General features: G+C 53.6%; 6 protein-coding genes across 6 annotated transcripts; 2 read left to right on the top strand and 4 right to left on the bottom strand.

The window, feature by feature from the left end:
* Window positions 1-1541: 1541 nt before the first annotated feature.
* Window positions 1542-2586, bottom strand: GUITHDRAFT_151576 (hypothetical protein). The gene is made up of 4 exons (XM_005835915.1): window positions 2549-2586; window positions 2094-2171; window positions 1936-2043; window positions 1542-1844 (listed from the first exon to the last, which is right to left on the bottom strand). Exons 2-4 carry the CDS (start codon window positions 2094-2096, stop codon window positions 1764-1766), a joined length of 192 nt encoding a protein of 63 aa, XP_005835972.1. The 5' UTR covers window positions 2097-2171; window positions 2549-2586; the 3' UTR covers window positions 1542-1763.
* A 1892-nt stretch (window positions 2587-4478) lies between these two features.
* On the bottom strand, window positions 4479-4691 carry GUITHDRAFT_105076 (hypothetical protein; the record flags this gene model as incomplete). Its single annotated transcript, XM_005835914.1, has 1 exon — window positions 4479-4691. The coding sequence occupies one exon, from the start codon at window positions 4689-4691 to the stop codon at window positions 4479-4481; it is 213 nt and encodes a 70-aa protein (XP_005835971.1).
* Window positions 4692-8284: 3593 nt separating this feature from the next.
* Window positions 8285-8809, bottom strand: GUITHDRAFT_105075 (hypothetical protein; the record flags this gene model as incomplete). Its single annotated transcript, XM_005835913.1, has 3 exons — window positions 8285-8337; window positions 8383-8479; window positions 8651-8809. The coding sequence occupies 3 exons, from the start codon at window positions 8807-8809 to the stop codon at window positions 8285-8287; spliced, it is 309 nt and encodes a 102-aa protein (XP_005835970.1).
* A 1284-nt stretch (window positions 8810-10093) lies between these two features.
* On the bottom strand, window positions 10094-10306 carry GUITHDRAFT_105074 (hypothetical protein; the record flags this gene model as incomplete). Its single annotated transcript, XM_005835912.1, has 1 exon — window positions 10094-10306. The coding sequence occupies one exon, from the start codon at window positions 10304-10306 to the stop codon at window positions 10094-10096; it is 213 nt and encodes a 70-aa protein (XP_005835969.1).
* A 1256-nt stretch (window positions 10307-11562) lies between these two features.
* On the top strand, window positions 11563-11897 carry GUITHDRAFT_105073 (hypothetical protein; the record flags this gene model as incomplete). The annotated part of the gene is made up of 2 exons (XM_005835911.1): window positions 11563-11760; window positions 11847-11897. 2 exons carry the CDS (start codon window positions 11563-11565, stop codon window positions 11895-11897), a joined length of 249 nt encoding a protein of 82 aa, XP_005835968.1.
* Window positions 11898-13446: 1549 nt separating this feature from the next.
* Window positions 13447-17349, top strand: GUITHDRAFT_105072 (hypothetical protein; the record flags this gene model as incomplete). The annotated part of the gene is made up of 11 exons (XM_005835910.1): window positions 13447-13464; window positions 13514-13546; window positions 13594-13704; window positions 13842-13889; window positions 13946-14041; window positions 14093-14170; window positions 14229-14334; window positions 14383-14442; window positions 14567-14651; window positions 14773-17050; window positions 17188-17349. 11 exons carry the CDS (start codon window positions 13447-13449, stop codon window positions 17347-17349), a joined length of 3075 nt encoding a protein of 1024 aa, XP_005835967.1.
* Between the last annotated feature and the right edge of the window lie 753 nt (window positions 17350-18102).

Here is an 18102-nt window from a genome sequence, read left to right as displayed (position 1 = left end):
TTATTTCTCTCTCTTTCTTCCGTCTGCTACTCCTACTCAGCCTCCTCCTGCCCTCCTCTTCCTTCACCGCCTTCCTCGCCTTCCTCGTGCCGCCCCTTGTCCTTGCACTGTGCTGACCTGCATTCTCAGGCGTCTAATCCATGGATACGAGACCCCTCGCCCCTCCTCGTTAGCGCTGCATTAGATTCGAAGATTGACTCGCACAAGAGATCAACATATGAGATCGACGGACTTCTTGCGGTGAGTGACGCAGATGGTTGTTGAGGCTCTCCTGCACCCACTCCTGCTGCTGACACCACCGCCGCTCTTCCTCTCTCCTCTCCCTCTCTTTCCCTTCTCTCCTTTTCCTCTTCCCCCTCCTCCTGATGTCCATCCTCATCCTCCTCTCTCTCCTCTCTCTCCTCTCTCCTCCCCCTGGAACTCCTGCTACTTCCCCTCCTCTTCGTCCTGCCGCTGCTCCTCCCAACCAACTCCTTCTCGCACAGGCAGCGAAGCTGGCTGCGGAGAGTCAGCTCACGACAGAAGCGGAGATGTCATACCAGAAGGTGGGGAAGGGGAGGGGAGGGCAAGGAAGCGACTTGCCGTCAGGCCATGACCGCAACACCAACAGGCGCTCGTCCTGGATCCCGACAACGTTGAAGCGCTCTGCGGGCTCGCCATGCTTCTCCACTCCACTCGCAGTGACCTATCGAAGGTGATGCTCATCTCCTGCTGGGCAAGGTTCCCAAGTTTCTCATGCTGGTGCTGCAGGCGGAGTCGCTCTACCAGCATGCTCTGAGGGTCAACCCTCTACATGTGGCCTCCTTGTCCCATTACGGCCTCCTGCTTCGCGACAAGGTCAGCGGCAGTTGCTGCTCGCGCCTCTGAACTTCCGTGCAGTACGGAGATGATGCAGGAGGAGAGGTCTACTTCAAGCGAGCCCTTGAGATCGACCCCTCTCACACTGGTCGGAACTTTCAGCTGTCGTGGCAGGCGCTGAGCGTGGCTGGCAGACACCCTGTGCAATTACGCTCTCCTCCTCACCAACGTAAAGAAGGATCACTCGTTCGCTGCTGAACTGTTTCGCAAAGTCCTGCCCCATCAGTCTTGCTACTGCTGCCTTCTGACCTCTGCTCGCTAGGCGCTGGACTCCAACCCATGGCACGTGCGGAGCTTATGCGGGTACGGCATGCTCCTTCAGAACGTCAACAACGACTTTACCGCCGCTCGATCCATGTGAGGAGCTTGAAAGAGGAGCAAGGCCAGGGGAACAGCTGGAGAGTGGTGGGAAAGCAGCTGGGGAGGAACAGGGGGATAGGGGTTCACAGCTGTTGAGCTATGCCATACAGGTACTCTCGAGCTCTGCAGCAGGATCCCAATCACATCCCGACGACCATCAACCTTGCGGTAGCGGAGGAGGAAAGGGGCAAGGGAGACAGGAGAGGAGGAGAGAAAGCATAATGCTCCTAACCACTCGGCAGGTGCTCTACCGTGACAACCTGAACGAGCCGAGGACGGCTGAGAGCCTCATCATCCATGCGCTCAAGTTGGACCCCGACAACCACTGGCTCAAGGTTTTCATTCGCACCCTCAGCCATTGCGCTAAGTTACATGTCCTCAGGCGAACGCCGCGGCCTTCCGATGCGAGCCCGATACTTGAGGGAAGAGGAGAGAGAAGAGAGGGGGGGAGAGAGGACAAGGACCTTGTACTTCTTGGCGACGGGCAGATCCAAAGGCACCGACGGCAGGAGGAGAAGGATAATAAACTAACATTACCAACAAGCTCACATGACGTGATAGCCTGGTGGAAGGTGCCCAAAGATCCTACTGTGCTTCTCCAGGGCCGCCCGCCTCCTCTCCATCTTCTGCGACGTTGCACGTCAGTTCAGGAACCGGCATATCGAAACAAGTAGCAAATGAAGAAGGTAGGATGGAACCGGGTGAAAACGAGTCTACCTCGCGCTGACCGACGTCTTCGAGGGGAGACAGGCCGACAACGTCTTTCACTTCCAGAGGAGAGCCTCGCAGACTTGATTGCGGTGTTACGGGCTCCCGACTTGTCTCCTGGACAGCCGGTATGTTACATCTCAGAATATTGAATGTTGGGTGCTGACCATTAGAAACTTTGGAGGCGATCTCTCGAGTTGTATTCTTTGTGATCCCTCCCTATCATCATCATACTGGTATTCTTGCTGTATCATGGGATGTCAGGACTTTGCGCAGTTTTAACAGACTTCAGTCACATTTGCTCTAATCGAACATCTGCTCATATAACATATACTCCTCATGACACAACACAACAGGAATCCGAACGAAGTCGAAACGTGCTTTGTAAAGGAACATAGCACTTCTTTGAAATGCTTGTCACCATCGCAAGATCTGATATCAAACTCCTTTGCTAGCCTGTACCAGTCGACTGGCTCAGGCAACCATCAAACAGATCACAAAAGACGTTCAAGTAACTAGTTCTCACTTCTTCACCTCTCCCTCGATCCCCGGCATGCCTCCTCTCATCATCCTACTTTCTTTCTTCTATTCTCCTCCTGTACTTCCTCCCTCCTTCACTTGCCTGCGGACAGCACGCTCTCGCTCCTCCTTGACTGGCGCCCATTGAACCGAGATCGCCTGCCGTACCCCACCCTATCTTACGACTCAAAATGGTTCTTGTATTGACCGGTCACTGTCGGACTCCAGAAAATTCAAATCGAGGCCCAGGATCAAAATCCTGATGGAAAAAAAGTAGGACTATCCGCTTTTCCGGGCCCCCCTCAGACCGACGGTCCATGCCGGTCGAGATGAGGCCAATGAGTTCACGTTTGACGTGCGTGAGAAATGAAGGTCGAAACAAGTCATCGCCGAAATGAACAACCCGAGCCTCAAGAAAGCAAACAATGAGCAACGAAGGCCCTCGAAAGCTTTGAAAAGTCTAGGGTCTTGTGATTTTAAAGCAGCTATAGATGACAGTTTGTTCTCCCCCCATCTGCGATAGCTTTTGAGCTGAGCTCCAGAAACCATGCTTTGGCTTTCGCAACAGTTTCCACAGTCCAACAAGGATTTCTGTAAGCGAGGTTTAGACGGTTGTGTGCCCTTCCACTTTGGTGATTTCTGTTTGGAGTTGCAGCTTCTCTTCACCTTACCAGGTTGCAGTGCCAGTCAGGTATATCTGCGTCACTACAACAATGCTCGTTATAAGCCCAGTCAGGTATATCCGCGTCACTACAACAATGCTCGTTATAAGCCCAGTCAGGTATATCCGCGTCACTACAACAATGCTCGTTATAAGCCCAGTCAGGTATATCCGCGTCACTACAACAATGCTCGTTCTAAGTTTTGTTTTTCTGTGCAGTATTACGAATTGCGTCCTGAGAGTGTTGTAAACTCTTCTGAGGCGCAATGTTATCCGTCTCTACGTCTGTGCCGATCGGTATCCTCGTCGTTTCAGTCGTCACACTCATAGGCTCCTGGTCTGTGAGCTTGCCTTGTTCAGTAACTGGTCAGCGAGATTGACGATGAGTTTGTTACCGTTATTGTTATCGTGCTGCTTCTTGAACTTCAACTTCGGTGAATGCTGGCTCTGCTCGTTGGTGCGATTGAGGTTTTTCTGCTTCATGTTCTTTGCAATAGGTTTGATCGTTTGTTTCTCGTTCTTGGCGTTGATTCATTGTACCTTGATTCTTTGCCAAATCAGTAGCAAACCTGTTGAGTTTTGTGGAGTTGGGACGCATGCAGTGCCAAGTGGTGGCCGCAGTGCGAGTCGGGAAGAAACGTTTTCGAACCTGAGCTGGGCCTCCCAGGATCAGGCACTCTGACTGAGATATGATATGTCGGAGCAAGAAAGGAAGCAAAGAATTTCAAAGTGAAAACTGATTGGATACTACTGTTACCACAAAACTGTATCGTGCTGAAAATTTTCGTCGTGTACAGCTTGCAATCTTCCGACTGATAAAATTGCTAGCAAGACTCTGGATGAATGCACCAAAGCTGGTTTGCAAAACTCGACATTGGAAAGGAAACAAGTTCGCCGCAGTAAATGGGAACGGACGGGAATAAGCCAATTTACCCTCAAAGTCCTCTCCTTCTGCTCCCCCCTATCACCAAGCTCTCTGGATCCTCCTTCTCCTACGCAGCCCACTCCTCTCCCGCTCTTGAAGATCATCGCAATACGACTTCCCTTGTTCATTCCTCCTCCTTCATTCACGTGTATACGAGTTGAACCATCCTCCTCTCTCCTCCCACTTACAACCTTGCGTAAGACCTTGAGCTCACAAGATCTTAGGATCACTGTTTATTAAGCACACACACTCATCAGATCAGAAACATGCTGTCTGTTATCGTCCCTACGCTGCATCCAAAGGGCGTCCGGTATGAGTCCAGGATACAACACCCCCCGAATGCCTCCTCCCTCCTCCTGTTCCCAGGCTCTCTTCCTCCTTCCTCCCTGGCGGCGCCTCAGCCTCGTCCTCCCTCAGCCCGCACATTCCACCCTTCACTTCCCGCCCTCACTCATCGTCTCCAGTCTCGCCCTCCAGCGTCTTCTCCAGCAGCGCCTCTACCTGCTCCGCCCTCAAGATCTTGCTGATCGCCGCCCGGCTCTTCCCGTACATCTTGGCGATGTGGCTCTGGCTCACCCGCGTCGCGCGGTCTCGCGAGGACCCGTAGAAGAGCGACACGATGTGGATCTTGTCCTCGGTCGAGAGCCTCTTCTTGTTCATGCAGGAGGAGCTGTGCTTCAGCTTGCGCTCGTCGGTCCAGGGCCGGCGGGTCGCGAGGACGGGGGTCCGAGGAGAGACACAGGGGCCGGCTGAGGGGGGCGACGGAGCGCGCTCCGACCAGAGGTCAGCGCAGGAGTCATAGGGAATGTCGGTTGTAAGGAGGCAGTGGGAGGGAGGGAGGGAGCATATGAGGCAGTCGCCATCACAGCAGGAGGAGCAAGGAGGGGGAGGAGGGGGAGGAGAAGGCGAGGGAAGAGAGAGGAGAGCCAGAGGAGGAGGAGAAGGAGGAGGCAGCTGCATGAGCGGAATCTGTCGGCGCGTGGGAGGCGGTGAGGAGACAGTGACGAGTATCGTAGGGGATCAGGCGAGGCTATTTTGACCATCAATTGTTTTTGTTTTTCTGTTTTTTCTTTGGAAGTATACGGGCTGGAACGTTGCGGTTTTGCTCGCCGAGTGGTAGAGAGCGAACAAGAGTCTTTTCGCTACGGCACTACCATTTTGTCATGGCATACCCCTGGCACACAGGTCGAGAGTTGGGGTGGGTCCCGCGGAGAGGTATGGAGTTCGGGAGGTTTACGTACCCGTAGCACGTAGGGGAGTACTGTATCTCAGTAGGATATAGGAAGTAGAGGTACCTCAGGTAGAGTGGTCATAGATACCGTAACCCCCCTATAGGAGAGTATTACCTCTGTAGGGGCTGAGATTTATTATATATCGCCGGGAAATTTGTAGGAGCATGAGAATGAGGAACGTGCATAATCTGGAATTGATTTGTTACTCATATCGGAATTTCAATACAAGTTATAGTATACTCAAGTTCCCCTCAGAGAAAATTGTAATGAAATATTTTAGGAGTTCCAGGGTGGTACTACTCTGTAGCCCCACCATGCAGGGAGCGATGTCTGTCGGGCGATGCTTGTTTGGCGGCAGAGAAAGCGGTTCCCTGTGCAAGGTACTTCCTGAGCATTTCGAAGTATGTCCTTTGGAAGTATGCAGCCGCTGCAAGCGTCTTTTCCATGCGATTTGTGCTAGTAACATGGACGAGTATGAAAGAACAGGGGAACGCTGACGATACGGTGACTGTCTCCGTTGCCAGGTTGGAAGAACCTGTTGTGGATTACCCACGGACAGGCCTGAATTTGCGGCTCTGCCACCGATGTTCTGGTGTGAAAATCGTGAAGGCAGGGAGGCAATCAATGAGGTCATGGACCAGTATATCCACATGTTCGGGAAAACGCAAGACTGAGGAAGCTTATCGAACAATCTCTAGCATCTGTGGTTTATCACGAAACGTTTCTTCGGGAAGTCATGCCACGGAATCACCCCCTGTTTCGGACAGAATTATTCATACACCAAGGATACCTGGATACATTGAAGAAATGGGTAACAACCGAAGCGCACGGGAGAGTACCAACTGGAATCACTCCGCATACATCTATAATGCTGGACATGGCAGAATTGAAAGGCCAAGTTATGGAAATGAAGAATTTGATGATGACACCGGCAGGAGGACGCGGTGCGACGGATGGTAATCATCCATCGGCAGGACAGTGGGGGGGGCCACCAGGGGCTGTGGCGGCTGAGATGACAGTGACAGCAACAGGCAACAACAGCCGTGATGGTAGGGTGAATGCAGTGACGGTCAGTGGAGACTTCGTTCAGAATGTTCTAGATTCGCAAAGTCGGATGTTGGATTCGCAAAGTCGTTTACTTGAAGCTCAGAACAGATTCAATGAGAAGATGGATACAATTCTGATCAGAACGGAGCACGGGCGTGTGAGCAATACAGAGATACGGCAGGTTCAAGATGAAGCGGGAACCGGGATGCCGATGCCAACGAGCATCCATGGAGGAAGTGCAATGGACTCAATATCAGCACAAACTGGCCCAGCAAGTGGAAGCGTGGCCGCCATGCCAAGCGGGAGTGGGGCGGGCACAAGCAGCCAAGTGGACGAGTACAAGTTTGAGTGGGGTGGCAACACAACAAGAAGCATGTACATGATTTATAATTTCGGACACGCAGATACGAAGCTACCTCCATTCAAGTCCATGAGAGGTATAGACTTCCCTACGAAATCTGATGGGAAGAGACATTCTGACCTGAATTTCATGGTGAGAATGATCGATGCCGAAGCCAGCGCTCTGGGTATCTACAAGGCCAACCCCGATCGCAGAGAGGCTGATTTCATATTCGACCATTGCGAAAATTACTTGTTTGAGCAGTATCAGAGGGTGACAGGTGCCATTCCGACGCAAGAGGACGTGTCGAACTTCAGTCTGTTATGTTGGTTGACAGTGGTAGACATGCTCAGAAAGAACGAGAGAACACGAAAGAGGAGCAGGATAGATAGAAGCTGTAATGAGGGTTAATGGAGAACATAAGAACTAACTTACAGTATCGCGATGGTAAAACCTTCCTGCGATACTAGATAACGTGAATGAAAAATTGCTAGAGTGAGATATGTGTAATCACCTCCACATGCTCATGCTCATCACCATCTTCATCACCTCCATATCCTCATGATCATCATCATCACCTATACATCCAACACCACACCACCTCATCCTCCTAACGTCCTCGTCATCATCATCTTCATCTCCTCCACGTCCATCTCCTCCAGGCTCCACCACCTCCTCCTCCTTGTCTTCGTCCACCTCCTCTTCATCATCACCATCTCATGCATACATACATTCAATACTTGTTCAAAGGAATGATTGAACAACAACACATAGCAACAATCAATGAGTATATGCATGGAAAAGACGCAGAAGCCGATACAAAGCGTCCATAACGCCACCATTGCGCCACACTTAAAAATTTTTTCAAGTTTTTGAATTAAGGAAGTAAGTAAATCTTTACTCAAAAACCTAAGATATACCTATGTTCCAGGAGCTTCCTCCTATAGATAAATAGGCGCACCCTAGTGGAATTTATGTATACCCTTTTTTGACTAAAGCTTTACTCAAGTTTCCAATTTGAGAAATTTTCTAAGTGTGGCGCGATGGCGGAATGTGACAGGTTGATGCTCGCTTTCTCAAGTATATGGACTAAACAGTCAAGAAATATGCTTGCATATTTGATAATTATGAGTATGTTAATCATTTGGCACCTTATTAGACATTGCTTAAGATCGAAATGTACAGCATTCTTCCTGAGAAGGCATGTATCATAAGTGATGAAGGGAAGTCGTAGAGAGACAAATGCATGGATAGAGTGCGCAAGTGAGTGAGGGAAGCAGGGACGGATGAAGGGACTGGGAAAGCGAGATGGCAGGGAGAGATAGAGAGTGAGTGGCTGGAACGGAGGTCATGAAATCAAGCATATTGCAACTTGGTTATATCAAACTGAATGTACTTGCAGGGAGTGGCCGACGGTACCTGCCTCAATGCGATTGGGATCAGCCTTGTAGATTGGGATCAGCCTTTCTGTGGCCCTCGAACTTGTTTCAAACACGTGACAATGTGATTCACTCTTATTACATTCATCAGTTAACTTAGGTCTCGGATCTCACAGCCTTCCGGCGTTTCCTGATGGCCCTCGAACTTGTTTCAAACACGTGACAATGTGATTCACTCTTATCACATTCATTAACTTAGGTCTCGGATCTCACAGCCTTCTGGCGTTTCCTGTCGCCTCTCAGCACACCTACTACTGTCATCCAACACAGTTGCGAAAATCTTGACATGTCACCATTCGTCTCTGTCTTAGTCACCTTCTCATATTCCTCGAAAAGATAATTTTCGCATTGATCAAACATGAAACCTGCCTCAATGCGATTGGGATCAGCCTTGTATATGTCAAGAGCTTCAGCCTCTTCCTTGATGCGTTTCGACAGATATTTCATATCAGAATGCCTCTTGCCGTCATATTTGGTGGGAAAGTCAATCCCTTTCACTTCCCGCCCTCACTCATCGTCTCCAGTCTCGCCCTCCAGCGTCTTCTCCAGCAGCGCCTCTACCTGCTCCGCCCTCAGGATCTTGCTGATCGCCGCCCGGCTCTTCCCGTACATCTTGGCGATGTGGCTCTGGCTCACCCGCGTCGCGCGGTCTCGCGAGGACCCGTAGAAGAGCGACACGATGTGGATCTTGTCCTCGGTCGAGAGCCTCTTCTTGTTCATGCAGGAGGAGCTGTGCTTCAGCTTGCGCTCGTCGGTCCAGGGCCGGCAGGTCGCGAGGACGGGGGGCCGAGGAGAGACACAGGGGCCGGCTGAGGGGGGCGACAGAGGGGGCTCCGACCAGAGGTCAGCGCAGGAGTCATAGGGAATGTCGGTTGTAAGGAGGCAGTGGGAGGGAGGGAGGGAGCATATGAGGCAGTCGCCATCACAGCAGGAGGAGCAAGGAGGGGGAGGAGGGAGGAGAGCCATAGAAGGAGGGAGGAGAGCCAGAGGAGGAGGAGGAGTAGGAGGCAGCGGGGTGAGCACGTGGGAAGGCTCACGAAGGATGGTGAAGAAAATTCATTTTTCCCATTGGATGAGAGGTTGTGGCTGTTGCCTTTTAGCGCGCGTGCTGGCTGTAAAGATCTCCGAAGTAAACCCAAGTTCATTATCTCAACCGCAACGATCCACACCCACAGGAGGATTTCGTGGATTTTGCTGTAATATCTGCATAAATATTGAAATTATCTGTAAATGGATCTCATACATTCACAATGCTTTCAAACAAACTTATTGCAATGAGGGGGATAAAGGACAACGGGATAGTTTGAGAGATTATAATAATAATAACTTGTTCTGGCCCCCGAGGCTCAGGATCCGGACGTCTGCGTAACGGAACTTGTATGGATACCGCACGTGTCACATCAGCCTTCCGGCGTCCTCCTTCCCAACCAAGTATGATGTTGGGGCGTATTGGTTTATGTGAAGTACATACAGATCAGCATTCCACCTTCGATCCCCGAATGTTTATCTGCTATGATCCTTTTACTGATCTCATAAGTGAAGCGCAATCGATAATCTAACAGTCGTTCCACTCCGCTCCTTATCATGCGAGCTCTAACAAAGTTTCAAAGCTCAAGCCTTGTGGAGCAAGATTGGGCAGAAGAATCTATCACAGCCTTCTGTTATAACCATCAAGTGATCAACAAGGCAGCAAGGACCCTCCTCAATCCTGATGCAGTTACCAACGTAACGTCATACGGTTACAACATCAGATCCCCCTGATCTCCCCCTAAGATCAGCAGCATAGACGCATTATCAACGATTCTGTCTCGCACAACGGATTTCTCTTCTCCTGCTCTTGAAGATCATCGCAATACGACTTCCCTTGTTCATTCCTCCTTCATTCACGTGTATACGAGTTAAACCATCCTCTCCTCTCCTCCTGTTCCCTGATGCCTCCTCCCTCCTGCTGTTCCCAGGCTCTCTTCCTCCTTCCTCCCACAATTGACCTTTCACTTCCCGCCCTCACTCATCGTCTCCAGTCTCGCCCTCCAGCGTCTTCTCCAGCAGCGCCTCTACCTGCTCCGCCCTCAAGATCTTGCTGATCGCCGCCCGGCTCTTCCCGTACATCTTGGCGATGTGGCTCTGGCTCACCCGCGTCGCGCGGTCTCGCGAGGACCCGTAGAAGAGCGACACGATGTGGATCTTGTCCTCGGTCGAGAGCCTTTTCTTGTTCATGCAGGAGGAGCTGTGCTTCAGCTTGCGCTCGTCGGTCCAGGGCCGGCGGGTCGTGAGGACGGGGGGCGAAGGAGAGACACAGGGGCCGGCTGAGGGGGGCGACGGAGCGCGCTCCGACCAGAGGTCAGCGCAGGAGTCATAGGGAATGTCGGTTGTAAGGAGGCAGTGGGAGGGAGGGAGGGAGCATATGAGGCAGTCGCCATCACAGCAGGAGGAGCAAGGAGGGGGAGGAGGAGGAGGAGACGAGGGAACAGGGAACAGGAGAGCCATAGGAGAAGAAATAGGAGGAGGCAGCTGCATGAGCGGAATCTGTCGGCGCGTGGGAGGCGGTGAGGAGACAGTGACGAGTATCGTAGGGGATCAGGCGAGGCTATTTTGACCATCAATTGTTTTTGTTTTTCTGTTTTTTCTTTGGAAGTATACGGGCTGGAACGTTGCGGTTTTGCTCGCCGAGTGGTAGAGAGCGAACAAGAGTCTTTTCGTTCGATACAGGACGCTCCGAGGAAAAAAAAAAGTAGTCATGGGAGCAATGCCCGATGCAGAGCACGTGGGGTACTACGTCAGTCATTGGTGGGGGTGGGAGGGAAGGGGGTCATCCGGAGTTGCAGGGGCCATTGTGGGGAACGCACCATTCAATATCTTGTTCTTTTCTTTTTCCGAAGTTGTACTGGCGGTTTTAGTCATCACTCGCCGTCGATTGACGTGACAACTGTTTTCCTGAAGGGGAGTTCACTTATAAACATATAGAGGACCCGATGTAAACTTTTATAACCTTTTTTGCAGATCTTCAAGTAAACCGTCACTTAACTTTACTCAAAGGTAAGTTAAAAAATCAGAATGACTAGTACCAGCACTCTTTCCGTATCAGAAACTCGTTTTATTATTGTTCCCTGCCACCGCTGCCCATCATGGTGCGCAGCAGTCCTCCTGCCCCTTGCTCCCCTTGCTGTGACGATGACTGCTTCATTTGCTCCCTCCCTATCTCCTCCGCCTTCTCCTCATCATCGTCGTCAACGTCGTCACTGTCATCGTCGTCGTGTTCGTGTTCGTCAACATCATCATCATCACTTGCACAACCAATGCCGATATCATCATCATCAGAAGCATCATCATCCCAACCACGACCATCACCCCCACCAATATCAGCATGGTCAAAAACATCATCACACGACCCCTGTGTCTCTCCTCGGGCCCTCTTTCCCGCGACCCGCCGGCCCTGGACCGACGAGCGCAAGCTGAAGCACAGCTCCTCCTGCATGAACAAGAAGAGGCTCTCGACCGAGGACAAGATCCACATCGTGTCGCTCTTCTACGGGTCCTCGCGAGACCGCGCGACGCGGGTGAGCCAGAGCCACATCGCCAAGATGTACGGGAAGAGCCGGGCGGCGATCAGCAAGATCCTGAGGGCGGAGCAGGTAGAGGCGCTGCTGGAGAAGACGCTTGAGGACCCAATGGTCGATAGTATGGGGGACGTGACAGTAGGCGTGGGATCGCTATGAGGCTGGAGATGCAGCAGCAAGCGTGATGGGATCTGAGTCAGGAGGTTGCTGTCGACTCAGACCAGGGACAGGAAAGGTCATCGATAGGATAGCTCACGGTGCCTTTTTTCCTCCATCTAGATATTCATTTGCGTTCATTTGGAACGGATGCGGAGATAATCCAACAACTGAGCGATAGTGCACTTAGGAGTGAACAGATTCGCAATGAACCTAGATTGGTAATGTACAGCAGTAAGGATGCACACGTCAGCGCCTCCTGCAACCTGCTTGCCGCGTGATAGGAGTTACCTAAGTGGTTATCGTCTAATTCAGTTAACCGTAGCTTAACCTATCCATCGGTTATAATGAATCTATCCAAAAGCTTCCTACACGTTCAGAGAGCGCGGTTGTGTTGAGGTTCCTGTTTGCTTTTTAACGCAAGTTATTGATCAGTTATCAAGTTGGTTCAAGTTCATAGATTGAGAGTACATCATCAGGATTGTCAATCCCTAACACCGCGGCTTAAATGCCAAGCTAGGCTGCTTACATGTCGAGGTCTAGTTGGTGCTCGTAGTACCTCAATGAGTCAACATGTGTACTGAACTCGTACCTAGCCTCATGCTTTCATCGTACTCATGCGCCATACGTACGGTACGTCTACGTTTGGTGCACGTTATCGATTCTAGCTGGCATTTTATACATCTTGCCAGCGTATGCAACCTCTTACGCTCGGACTCAGGCTCGCATCATGCCGCCATGGCGGATGTCCCCCGACGAGAGTCACTGCCCTCAGTACGGCGTGTGACTCGACAGCCGGCCCCCGGGTCGCCCGCCGGGCCGGGAGGCGCCCTCCGACCGGATTCACTGGCTGCCCATTGTTTTGATGGTAACGGGTTTATAACGACCATTTCGAATTCCCCGATATGCTTGCTAACGGGACCCACACGTTTCACTCCAGCGCCGTTCATGCTTCTGCTGCTGCTGCCGCTCCTTCTGCTCTTGCTGCTGCTGCTGTTGATTTGTCTCCTCCTGATTCTCCTGCTTCTCCTGCTCCTGCTTCTCCTTCTGCTTCTCCTACTTCTTCTGGAGCTCCTCCTGCTCCTGCTCCTGCTCCTGCTCCTGCTCCTGCTCCTGCTCATCCTGTTCTTGCTCCTTCTGCTTCTCCTGGAAATCCTACTGCTTCTCCTCCTACTCCTTCTGCTTCTCCTCCTGCTCCTTTTGCTTCCCCTGCTGCTGCTGCTGCTACTACCTGATTCTTCTGCTTCACCGTATCCCCCTGCGAATGCACCTACTTCTGTTCCTGTTCTTGCTTCTTACGCTATTTATGACTGCATCGCCCGACCCTTTTCTTTGTCAGAGTTTAAGCGTGCCAGCCCTTTCATGGTCGCCCCCAATGTTCCATCTTTGTCACTGTCTGTGCATGTTTCAATAATCTGCTTGCCGGCAATTCAATTTCAAACGAACTTTTTTTTGACAGTGCATCGCATCATTTTCTCAACTCCCTCGAATTGATTGCTGATTTCTTGGGGGAAAGAATGACATGACTGACTATCGACCCTTTAGCCAAAGCTCCTTCGATCATATGGATCTCACACTTCAAAAAAATTTCATTCCTTAAGATGCACCACCGTCCCTCTCATCGTTCATAGCGCCTATAGATTAATGGCTTACATGACTATGGTTGATGTCACAGGAATTCGGTCATATCGTGACCGTGTTGCGATCCCAGGAGATGTCTGCAGAGAGTCCAGAACCAAGAGTGGTAAGGGAGGGGAGGAAACTGAGGAGGAGTGAGTGGTGTGCGAGCAGGTCTACTCTGAGAAGGACCTGGCGCGACACTTTGAGAGCATCCTCCAAGACCTGCTCAACAAGAGCCACGACAACTGGAACAAAAGATGTGATGCTCTCCGGTTGATCAGGGTGAGCCTGCTCTTCCTCCTCCCAATGCTCCTCTAGTTCCTCCTCTCTCTCCCTCTCCTCTCTCTCCTCCCTGCAAGCGCATGCTTGTCCTCGAGCAGTGGTCGTCTTCTCCTTTCCTCCTCTTACGTTCTTGCCAGGCTCTCGTCAAAGGAGGGGCTACTGACTTTCCCACCTTCGCTTCTCTGGTCCGCGTTGGAGGGCTATTGACTTCCTGCCTCCTAATGCCTGCTGCTGTCGACAGGTCCACAACGCCCGTCAAGTCCTGGCGGACTGCATTGCAGACTTGAGGTCCGTGCTGGTGAAGGAAGCATGCAAGACTGTCACCCTGCTCGCTGAGGTGAACTATATGCCTCCTCCCCCTCGTTTCTGAGGCTCGGGGCACGCCCAGAGCATGCAGCAAAGCTTCGCTCCTGTAGCTGAGATCATGATCACCTCCTGTCTGAAGCAAATCCCCGTCACGATCCAGGTTCCTCCTCCCCCCCCCCCAACTCCTCCGTCCCCCTTGATCCTTGATTGCTGCAAAGGTCATCTCGGAGGCCGCCTTTTCCTGCCTGCAATCCATCTTCACGCACACGCACAGCGGCAGGCTGATCCCAAAGCTCCTTGAAGGCATGAAGTCCAAGGCGGCAGGTCTCTCCTTGTCTCTGCTCCTTGCTCGGCTGAACTCCAGCTCAACAGGCGTCAAGGCAAAGAGCCTCAGCTGCATCCTGATAATACTCCAGAAGTGGGCCTGGAGCGGTGAGCAGCCTTATGAGAAGTGGGAGGATGGGGAGGGAAGAGGAGGAGGAAGAGAGGAGGAGGATGGGGAGGGAAGAGGAGGAGGAAGAGAGGAGGAGGAGAGGAGGATCTTACCATGGAGCAGACATGGAGAAGCAGTTCGATCAGTTGGAGGACGTGCTCGTCTCCTCCCTCTCTGACGCACAGGGCGATGTGAGGTTGGAAGCACGGTGAGACCCTCTCTTTGTCCTACAATGAGCTGCTGACGTCTCCTCCTCCTCCTCCTCCTCTTCCTTCTACTACTTCTACTGCTACTGCTGCTGCTGCTGCTACTACTACTCCCTTGCACAGTCGGTGTGTAGCAGAGGTCTGCGAGCGCTTCAAGGACCGGGGGGGGAGGATGATGAGGAATCTCGATGTCTCCATGCAGAAGAAGATTCTGGAGGAAGCCGCCTGCTCGTCTCCTGTGGCGAAGCCTCGCTCAGGCTCCCGTCCTGCCACTGCTGGAGCTGTGCGCGTTCGCACCGCCGTGCAGGAGGCAGCTCGTCCTGCTGCTCACGAGGAGCCAACAAGGCCGAGCACGACGATGGCGGCTGCGCAGAGGAAAGAGCCTCCCGTCGCGAATGAGAGGACACACATGACTCAAGGTCCTCGGAGAGTTGGAGCAGGGCTCGACAGCACAGGAAGATCAGGAGCAGGAGCAGGAGCAAGAGCAGGAGCAGGAGCAGGAGCAGGAGCTGGCGCGAGCATCAAGACCACGTGCAGGAGAGTTCCACTTGACGTCCTAGCAGCCAACCCGAGCTCCCACGATCAGATGAAGAGCGAGAGTGCGCGAGCCTGGATGGAGGATGGGAGGGACAAGACCTGGAGGAGCGCTGGGCAGGGAGGAGGGAGGAAGGAGGAGGGGAACCAGGTGCTGCATGCTGTGATCCCCCGAGCTCTGTCGGAGGAAGAGCTCAACGGTTGCCTGGTGGAGGCGTCCAACTCCCTGTGGTCGCTGCGGGAGGGCTCGCTCCTGAAGCTCGCAGGAGCGATAGTGGCGAGCCCCAGCTCCCGGGCCCTCTCCTCCGCGGCCAACAGGATCGCAGACCTGATCTCAGAGCGGCTCGGGGACGCGCATCACAAGGTGCAGCAGGCGGCCCTGGTGCTCCTTGACGCCTTCGCTGCTCACATGCCGGCGACACTCGCTCCGTGCCTGGACCTCGTCCTCCCTCGGCTGATGCAGCGGCTCTGTGACAAGAAGGAGGAGGTCCGGTCTGCGAGCGTCCTCCTCCTCCGCCGCCTTCACGAGTCCTGCGGGTCTCAGGTGACCCTGATGGGGATGGTGAAGGCTCTGGATGCTGCGCAGGCGCCGGTGAAGTCAGCATGCTTGCAGCATCTGATCTCCTCCTACTCCGTTTTCGCTCCCTTCATCGCCTCCTGCCCCTCCCAGGCTCGCAACCTCTTCCTAAAGCTCCTCCCTCTCTCCATCGACAAGGTCCTCGAGCTCAGGAGGAGCAGCGTGCAGGCCCTCGTGCAGCTCTACGTCCTCGCCCCCCTCCCCTTCTACGAGGCGCTGATGAAGCTGCCGGGGGAGCAGCAGGCGGCGATCAAGAAGTCTCTCCTCCCCTCCCTCCCCTCCCTGGACCGGGAGGCTGCCGCGTACGCGAGGACCAAGAAGCTCTCTCCCGAAGTAGCTGCTGTCTCAGCCCACGCCATCTCCTCGTGCTGCTCTCCTCAGAACAAGGAGGTAAGAGGAGAGGAAGGCTGGGAGATCCACTCGCATGCTGCAGCAGCTCAGGAGGACGACGAGGAACAGGAGGAGAGTAAGAGTTACCAGCCTTGCAACTACGAGGAGGAGGAGGAGGAAGCGATGGAGATGAGCAGCAAGCATGCGAGCGAGAGTCAGACCGTGCGGCCGGTGGAGAGGACACCGCGCAAGCGCCAGCATGAAGAGGAAGGAGGAGAGAAGGGGAGGGCGGACTCGTGGGATGACAGGGGGATAGAGAACCAGGAAGCAAACCGGCAGCCGCGGGTGAGGGGTTCGCCATGGCGGGAGGAGGAGAAGAGCATGAGCAGCAGGGAGCTGCTGACATCCATCCTCTCCCAGCTGAACTCGAGCTTGAGCAGGCAGGACTGTGAGGCCTCGCTGGAACACCTGAGGAGGCTGGCAGCCTTCAGCGAAGCCAGCAGGGAGCGAGGAGGAGGAAGCCTTGTTCAGCTGATCCTCCTCCTCCTCAAAGGAGCAGCGCAGGCAGGCATGGCAGAAGTTCAGATGGCGAGTCTGAAGCTCCTGGACGCCTCGCTGCAGGAGGAGGAGGACGTTGACCCGCTGGCTCAGGTGGTGCTGAGGGAGCTGCTCGAATCGGTTCCGAGGAGCAAGAGGAGCGTCGCTGCACAGGCGGAGGAAGTGACGGCAAGGATGATGACGCGCTGCAATCCGCAGAGGAGCATGGGGATGCTGGCGCAGGCGCTGGAAGAGGGGAACGCGCGGGGAGAGGAAGGGACCGGCTCCACCATCCCCGTAGTCATCAGGCTGCTGGAGAAGCAGGCAGGTCGCACCCCTCGCTCCTTGCTTGAGCCGCATGTCCCTCTGCTCCTGCCCCTGCTCTCGTCCGCCCTCAACCACAGCTCCGCTGACGTCCGCAAGGTAAGAAGAGGTTGAAGTGAGCTAAAGGCAGAGAATGGAGAAGAAGACGCGGAGTGCAGAGGCGAAGTTCGAGGAGGGCGAGATGGGGGGGGGGTTGGAGGGCGAGGAGGAGGAGGTTGCGAATGACTTGATGGCAGTCGGTTGTCATGTGTCTGGTTGAACTTCATCGTCAGCTGGGCCAGGAGATGCTCGTGGAGCTGGACGGGTTGCTGACAGCAGCTCAACTGAAGCTGGTGAGGATCTACATCGACAAGGCGAGAGGAGGAGGAGGAGGAGGAGGGGCAGCAGCGCTGTGCTGAGAGATATTCATGTGGTGTAAACGACTTCCTGTGTCTGCTTGAAGAGGTTGAGGATGGGGTCGAAGATGTTTTCCCCCAGGGAGGACCTTCGGAGTTCCTGGACCTCTGCTGTTACTGCCTTCCTCTCCATCTCCTTGATGTTCAGCTGGTCCTCCAACTCGAGGATCCGCATCGAGTTCCTTTCCATCTCCTCGCGCTTGCAGAGAGTCAAACAGTTCGATCCTTCTATCTCCGTTCCTCCCTTGCACTCCCTGCCTCTCCCTTACCATCCCACCCTTACTGTTCCTCCCTCCCTCCCTCCCCCCCTCCCTCCGTGTCCTCCTCTGTCTGTCCTTCCCTCTCACCTTGTATGATGGAGTTTCCGGGCTCTGCTGGGCAAGGACGTTGGTCTCAAGCTTGCCTGACCGTCTCAGCATCTCCCGCTGCAGACCATTGTCAGCGTGAGAGGACAGGAAAACCACCACAGCAAGAGTGTGGGGAGGGGTGGAGGGAGGGGGAGGGGGATTACCAGCGTCGTTAGCTCCAGGAGGAGGATCCTGCAGGGGAAGAAGCCTCAGCAAAGGTCCAACAGCAGGCCAGCAGCAACCCACCTGTTCTTTTCCTGCAGTTGGTTCTGTTGGATGGCCACACTTCGGATGTACTCCTCCTGGTAGCTCACTTGCTTCTTCGCCGAGTTTGCGCTCCTCATGCCGTCCTGCGCCTCCTTGTGCAGCTTCGCGTTCTCCGTCTCGTAGATGGACATCCTGTCCTCCA

The sequence above is a fragment of the Guillardia theta genome (genome assembly GCF_000315625.1).
Source record: "Guillardia theta CCMP2712 unplaced genomic scaffold GUITHscaffold_19, whole genome shotgun sequence".
Taxonomy (NCBI): domain Eukaryota; class Cryptophyceae; order Pyrenomonadales; family Geminigeraceae; genus Guillardia; species Guillardia theta.
The sequence above is the reverse complement of the archived record's forward strand: the minus strand, read 5'-3'. Positions and strand labels throughout refer to the sequence as shown.

Excerpts from the sequence above, each read along its gene's own strand:
- GUITHDRAFT_151576 (XM_005835915.1), bottom strand. Across the intron at positions 1,845-1,935 it reads AAGACGTCGGTCAGCGCGAG|AAGATGGAGAGGAGGCGGGC; the intron begins GTAGACTCGTTT and ends GCAACGTCGCAG.